Genomic DNA, 7,838 nt, shown 5'->3' on the forward strand with positions numbered 1-7,838 from the left:
TAAGTATAAGGGGGAGAATTTCACTTCCCGGCCTCTGCACCAACTAGGGATACATACGACCATTTTAGTATGAGTACCAAGATAAACATGGTCCTCCGAATTTTTTAAATGAGTATCAAGATATTTTTTGATGAGTGGTTCCACCACACATCAAACTTGATTCTCAATAAATGGGGGAAAACCCCTGTGCATCACCTGTCAATTCTAGGAATTGAACTCGGATCGTTAGGCTGCACAACCGCATGCCCAACCACTGAGCCATTTTGGTATGGGTCGTGGAACAAGAAAGCGCAAGAACCGTGGCATATACTCGATGATAAGCTAATGCACATGATGATATATGTCCACACTGTATATATGCCATAAACTTCATCCATTTGAATTAATTTATAAGCTCAATTGGATCACACTCTATCAGGCATGGAACCGCGGTAGTGGCCGGGGTAGCACATGGATGCTACTCCACTTGCCTAGCTCCTTACATTTCACACACACATACAAAGACAGCCACACATCTTCAGGACACACAATCGACGACAGTTAACACGCTTGAAAGTACATAGTGCCTAGTAATAACTTAAAATCATTCGATCCTCGTAAATAGGGATCGTCCTGATGACACCAAAATGATTAACTCGGCATCGATCGGAGAAGTACGCACGTAAGCAAATCAGTAGAACTGGAGGTTGGACCAGTAGGCATGGTCCGGCTGCCAATAAGCCGGAATGGCATTGTTGGCCACCAGCGTCTTTCCGGTGTCGCTGGTGATGCGGATGGCGAATGGCCCCTGCAGCCGGCGGTTGGTGTCCATCCGCCAGATGGAGCCCCACGAGCGGCGCATGTCCTGCCAGTAGCCCGTAGGGCGGCCGTTGATGGTCTGCATGAGCTCCATCCGCACCACGGTCCCGTCCACATTCACGTATTCCACGAGCACCGCGAGATAGTTGGGGTTGGAGCCACGCTGGACGTGGAAGGTCACCTTCATACCCGGGAAGTTGCAGGGCACCCTCCTGAACTGCATGTCGATGATGCCGGCGTGGCGGAGCCGGTCGTTGAGGCCGTACCTGGCCATGGAGCCGAACGCGGTGCCACTGAGGTCGAGGTGGTACCTGGCCACGGGGTAGTAGTTCATGTCGGTGATGACGATCCTCCTCGGCTGGCCGGAGCAGGAAGGGTTGTTGGAGTACTCGCATTTAATCTGAAGCACAGAGCAAAACAAATTAAAGGTCAACGTCCCGATGTACGTACTTGGGCATGGAGTACATTGTGCTTTGCAAGCACATGGCAGCAGGGGTGTTCACTAATTAAAAGTCACCGATATCGTAAAATGGAGATGCTGTCAGGTTTGAGTTTGACCAACTAATAAAATGATCACCATCAACTAATTTAACTGAAACTGTCGGGTGTCGGCGCCATGCATGGTGCAATTAATGTTGTACGTACCTCGTAGCACATGCCACAGCCCTCGCCGCCGGCGAAAATAGGCTCGTTACCGCATGCCCCCATGGAAGAGATTGGGTACTGGTTCACGTTCTTGAAGCCGCAAGCACCACCTGCAAATCGATCGGTGGATCAACATTATTAGTACTAAGTTGGCACGAGTATATGATTTGGTACAGCGACGGCATGAAAATATGTGCCGTCATCGGATCCTATAGACGTACCATTGTCGTCGGGGCCGGCGCCGTTGGGCGCCCCGTACCAGGTGGCCTTGGCGGGGAGCCAGCCGGAGTTGTAGGATCTAGCGACGGCGGTGTCGTAGTCGACCGCAGAACGGACGGACGTGAAGAGCACGGAGAGGAGTGCCACAAGGGCAATGGCATTGGTGGAGAGGCCAGCCATATTGGCGCTACAGGTCGTACGTCTATGAACCTTCTTAGACTTGTAGCGCCAATATCGCTGAAGACCGGAGTAGTAGTAGTACTCCTGTTTGTGTTGTGATGGCTGGACGGGGTGACATTGCCGGGGCATTTATAGGCAAGCCAATAGGCAAAATGAGGTGAGAAGGACGAGTCGGCGCAAGTTGCAGTTGCACCCGACGACTACGTGATGGCGTGTTTAGAGCTGCAAGGTCACATGGCTACGGAGGGAATCATGGAGGAATGGCGAGGCACCGGTTTACGCGCGCACAACTATAAAATCACATCTTGCAGGAGATCACCGAGCACCCGCTAATGATTTTTTGGGTGCACAAGTCAAATTGTTGATTGTAGAGAAAGTCAGACCATCGTTATGCCCTAAGATCAGGCCCCCACGTTGTATCCTGCCGTCCTGATACGAAGGATATATACGGTTCGCTTATCTTAACGCATTGTCATGCTTCGCGAGGGAATGATGCTAAAGAGGTTTTCACACCACAGGAAAACCAAATAAACCCGAGTACTAAAAATACTCGGCAAAGGCCAATTTCAACTCTGCTTGCTATAAGTCGAGTGTTGCACCCCACTTACTCGGCTCGACTTATATTACACCGACTTATAAGATATAAGCACAGATCCCATCTATGGGCACTCGACTTACCTATAAGCCGAGTTCAAAACAGTGGTTCTCGGCAACATAAACGAAGCCGGCTTAATTTTTCATCCCGGAACGATCGCCTCCAGCCACGTGTCTGGTGTAAGCCGACTATATGTTGCATGTTCATGGTGTACATGTAATTCGATGTCTACGCTTAATACACAACGTAAATGTAAGTAGAGTGCTTTTAGAAATGCACTCGGTTTGCAAAGAAACTGGGCGGTGCTATTTGGGCATGAGAAGCCCCAGGTCGTGCCACGTGGCATGTAAGCCGAGTATAACTCTCGGCATATGCATGTAAGCCGACTGTAACACTCGGCAAAGAGCCCATAATACAGTTTTTTGTTTCATTCTTGGGCCAGCCCTCCAATTCAGACAAAAATGTGTACTCCTATACAACAATGTATACATAGCACAACCAACATGTCCAGATAGTGGCAAAAATTCACAACCAAGCACCAAGTTTCCAAGTTCACAACCAAGCATGAGTTCCAAGTGCACAGATAAGAATAAGTAAGATCAAAAGTTCATGAACAACCAGCACGACACACTCAGAGTAGAAGATGATCTCCATAGACACGAGTTCTAGATATGCTTCACCATAGCATTCATATTTTGCCCGAGCATTTGCAAAAGAATCACAACAAATATTTCATCAGTTAATGGTGTTGGTTATGTCTTATAGAAAAGAAGTAACATTTGCCCGATGTACTAACCGTGGAGACGATAACATCAACACCACGATGACGACGAACTGGACGAAGATTATCAAGTTCGTCCACTAAACCCTATCTAACCTGCACCCTTGCTAACTCTAACATTTTTTTGCTCTGAGCACAGACTTGGAGTAAGTATCCTCTGCCTCATGCCTAGTCTCAAACCCTTGATAGGAGCTATTGTTGTCAGTAGGCGTCTGTTCATGGCATGTCTGCCATGAATCGTAGACTCCTTGATGCCTCCCTCAGTACACCACATACCACTTCATCTACCAAGACAGAAGAACAAGATTTGAACAAACAAGAGAAGCAACGGATGGTTAGAAGAACACATGGAACATAAGCAACGTAAGCATTAATGATTTATATACCCAAAAGCATCACAAATTCTACTCAAATTGAACTATGAGTCGACATCAACAGCTACAATCACTGCAACAACACCAAACTATCTAATTAGGGCTACTACGAGAATGGAGTCCTACTCAGACTGGCAGTCGGTGAAGCCGATGATCGTGGAGTCGGACAAGGTGAGCATCTTCCCGTGGAAGAGCCAACAACCTCGATAATGGCAGTCGGCGGACTTGGCGGGAATGGGTCATTTCTCACCTCAGGCGACACTTCTTTCCTGTCGAACTCGTCTTAAAACTTTTGTTGCTCGGCATGGAGGTGGCCATCATGTGGCGAATGCCCTCGGCCTTCCGCTCGTCTTGGAGGGACTCATTGACCACACGGTCCTCCGCCAGGATCTGCGGGTTCGCCTGAATGAGCATGGCCGAGTAGTCCTCACTAGCACGTTCGGCCATGACATGTGCCATGTGGTCCAACGCCTCCTCGGCCAGGGAGTATACCCTAAAGGGAGAGGAATCATCGTGTGACACCATGTCCGCGAGGTTGGTGCTATCACCTAATACATAATTCATTAACAAAAACAACAAAGCATCATTTCCTTCTATTTCATTGGCATCAGAAAATGCCGCTCATCCTTGCCTCTAAACCCCTATTCTAGAAAACTCGTTTATTTGGCGTGTAGGTTGACTTTTGGTCCGTCGAGGCACCCTTCAACAACTCTCATCTCTCAAGTGGTGTTGTATATAGTTGGAACTCCCTCACTGGTATTTTGACTATCGGTGATGGTCGTTGTTGTACTTTCCTTCCTGCTTTAGTGCTTTACCAATGTCTCACAGGAGGAGAAGTACAACAAAGACCCCGTGCGACGACAGAAGGGATCCTTCCTCCAAACACATCGAACTATCCTAAAGGGAGCGCCATCCTACTGAGAGTCAACACACAAATCGAATAATGATGGTGACTCATGGCCCCTAAACCCTAAACCTAGAAGGCTCTCGCCTTCAACCACTCGAGACCATTTCACTATAACCATGACACTTTCCATACATAAATCCTCATTATTATGGCAAAATTAAATGACAAACATTGTTCAACACTACTAAGCCATAATTATGCCGTCTGTATATCATACTATTACATAGATCAATAGTACATAATTATTTACTAGGATAGATCAGCACTACTACTGACAGTCTACTCCAGCAAATCAAAAGAAACCTAAGGAGCTTGATAGTTTCTGGGTCCACGTCAAGCTCGTCATCGTTCTCGTCCTTAGAGAGAAGATCTATCTCCTCTGGAGGTCCGTGGAGGGGCCTGCCTCGCCGTCATAGCGGGTAGCCGGCTTCACCTCCTTCCCATATTCGTCGACAAAGTAGCCCAACCCATCAATCTCATCGAAAGTCTTACTGATTTGCGCGGAAATTATCGCATCCATCTCAGCGTCCTCATTCTTCCTCTGGTCCTTCTACTTACTATATCAGAATTCAAGCTCAGTCGCCATGAGCTGGATTGACCTCGGCGTACTTAGTCATGGCTACCTCATCCATCTTGGCCAGGCTGCGTGCCTTCTCCTCATTGCGGGAGTACATCCAATAAGGAGGGGAAAGGAATGTTGCATCCTTGGTATCTTTGGGGAAGTTGAGGTCGGACGGGCCCTGCCCATACATGCAAGTCACCGCATCATATGCACGCATGACAAGCTCAAGGGTATCGAACATGTCGAGCTACCAATGATCACCGTCACAGGTCATCTCGGTGGCGTAGGGGCACAACTCCCGGAGTTGAACGCCATGAAAACCGCTCGCGGGAGGGCAACACAGCGGCATCCTCCTACACGAACCCTGGTGACAAACTTGATTTTGCAACATTAAATAAGAAGTGATGAATACACAGCCCTATCTATCACTTTCTCTCTTTAGTAGAAGGATCGCTTATTTGGCATGTGGGTTGAATTTTAGTCCAACGATGCTCCTTTCAACAACTCCCATCTCTCAAGTGGTGGTATATGTGGTGGGGCACTCCCGGTCTAGTATTTCAACTATCAGCGGCGATCGTTACTCTCGCCCCTTTATACGTTACCAAGGTCTTGGAGGAAGATACGAGGAGCAATGACCCCCTACGACAACATTCAGTATCCTTCCTCTTAGAACAACACCTCTCATCTCTCAAGTGGTTGTATATATGATGGACACTCACTCGTAGTTCGACCATCGGTGTTGGTCGTCCTTCCACTTCTCCTCTTGCTTTACCAAGGTCTCATAAGAGGACGATCCCCTACAACAACAGACATTATCCTGAACATTTCTTCCAAAGGAAGAACCATCGGACTAAAATTCAACACACATATCGAATATCGATGCAGACTTGTGGCCAAAGTTGTCAAAATCGTGATTTCGAATCGGATCGGAGCTCTAATGGCAGGATAACAAATCATAGGATCTTAACTATTAGGATCGTAGTGACATAGATTCTATGAACCAAAATCGTAGAATCAGAAGGAATAGTTTGGATCGAGAAGTCGTAGAATTGTGAGACAACCTTGCTTGTGGCCCTAAACCCCCGCACTTGGACATGAATTTCTTTCCTACTTATAAAGATTAGAGTTGGCGGTGAATTTGTAGGTGGGACCAAACAAATAAACAAATGCACTTCTATCCACATCTAGAAATAGCAACCTTCCAAGAGACATAACTAAACAAATGTTACTTTTACTAGGTTTGATACCTATCCCAAATAAACTAATGCGCTTCTACCCTAGTGTGAGAATAACACTCTTGTAATACACACAAGTTATAGATGGAAGTATGTCATTCCAATTCAAAATCATGATCTTGATTTTAGTTTCTCTGCCCAACCAATTCTTTTGATTCCATGTTAGCAGAAGAGGGCAAACAAATTATAGTTAACATGGCGATAGATGTAGTCCTCCTACCTAAGCCACAATCTTGTGCATTCAACTTACTCACGCTTGCTGGCCTATGTTTCAAAACTAATATTATCTCACTGTAAATCTTGCAGAGGACCTACTATGGTTGCTCAAGGCTCTTTATTGACTGCAAGATGTTCTTTTATTATATGCACGCACTCTTTTTAATCATGAACCATGCAACAACCACAAGACACCATCATCTTTTGAAGATCTCCTAAGCCAGTGGCAATTTCTCAATTTTCATGGCATCATAGCAATGCACGAGCATTGTGCTAGTACTCCTAAACCAAATGTTATTAGATCAACAAGAGGAAGAACATACCAAATTCACCAAGCAATGTAACACTAGGATCCAAATCACATGAACTAGTGCATCTATGAACCTAGAACAACATCACCAATCCACCGACAGGGGTAGGAGTAAGAAAAGAGGAGAGCTCACCAGCCTGAGTTGTAGCTGAGGCAGAGGAACAACCACACTACGGTTGCAGTATGATTCAACGCAACGGCTCGAGTATGATCACACCGACGAGCACTAGGAGGGCTTGAGTATGATCACACCAACGAGCACTAGGAGGGCTCGATTATGATCACACCGACGAGCACTAGGAGCACCGACGAGCATCACGTAGAAGCTCGAGCACGGACACAACGAAACCCTGACGGGGAGAAATGCATCGCTAGCGAATATAGAGGAGGAGAGGAACAAATCGACGCAGAGGAAGAGGTAGAGCTCGAGGAGAGGAGGAGTCACATAATTAGCATGGCATCGGAGCATGCCGAACCGTGTTAGAATCGGACAGCTATGGCTACAGACAAAAGTGGGTTGCGACAGGTGAGCAAGGCGAGGTGGGCGTAGGAGTCCCATCGGTGGGGCGCCGGCCATGGAGGAGGGGGTAGTGGGCGGCGTCGCCGGCAGTGGCGATTTGGCGGGATGGTGCACGCTACTTCTTGAGCATGCGTTGGTTTTTCCTTGAAGAGGAAAGGGTGATGCAGCAAAGTAGAGATAAGTATTTCCCTCAGTTTGAGAACCAAGGTATCAATCCAGTAGGAGACAACGCACAAATCACCGAATACCTGCACAAACAATCAAACAACTTGCACCCAACGCAATAAAAGGGTTATCAATCCCTTCACGGTTACTTGGAAAAGTGAGATCTGATAGAGATAGATGAAAGTAACAAATGATAAAGTAAATATTTTTGGTATTTTTGGTTTATAGATCGGAAAGTAAAAGATTGCAAAATAGTAGATCGGAAACTTATATGATGGAAAATAGACCCGGGGCCCATAGGTTTCACTAGAGGCTTCTCTCAAGATAGAAA

General features: G+C 46.8%; 1 protein-coding gene across 1 annotated transcript; it reads right to left on the reverse strand.

Moving 5' to 3' along the window:
* Positions 1–376: 376 nt before the first annotated feature.
* Positions 377–1,929, reverse strand: LOC123168892 (expansin-B2). The gene is made up of 3 exons (XM_044586756.1): positions 1,665–1,929; positions 1,444–1,553; positions 377–1,198 (listed from the first exon to the last, which is right to left on the reverse strand). The coding sequence occupies exons 1-3, from the start codon at positions 1,840–1,842 to the stop codon at positions 671–673; spliced, it is 816 nt and encodes a 271-aa protein (XP_044442691.1). The 5' UTR covers positions 1,843–1,929; the 3' UTR covers positions 377–670.
* Between the last annotated feature and the right edge of the window lie 5,909 nt (positions 1,930–7,838).

The sequence above is a fragment of the Triticum aestivum genome, chromosome 1D (assembly GCF_018294505.1).
Source record: "Triticum aestivum cultivar Chinese Spring chromosome 1D, IWGSC CS RefSeq v2.1, whole genome shotgun sequence".
Lineage (NCBI taxonomy): Eukaryota > Viridiplantae > Streptophyta > Magnoliopsida > Poales > Poaceae > Triticum > Triticum aestivum.

Bases quoted from the DNA above. Each gene is read 5' to 3' on its own strand.
- LOC123168892 (XM_044586756.1), bottom strand. From the start codon at position 1,842: ATGGCTGGCCTCTCCACCAATGCCATTGCCCTTGTGGCACTCCTCTCC. The intron at 1,554-1,664 runs GTACGTCTATAG...ATCGATTTGCAG, and splicing joins CGCCGGCCCCGACGACAATG to GTGGTGCTTGCGGCTTCAAG. The intron at 1,199-1,443 runs GTACGTACAACA...TCTGTGCTTCAG, and splicing joins GCTGTGGCATGTGCTACGAG to ATTAAATGCGAGTACTCCAA.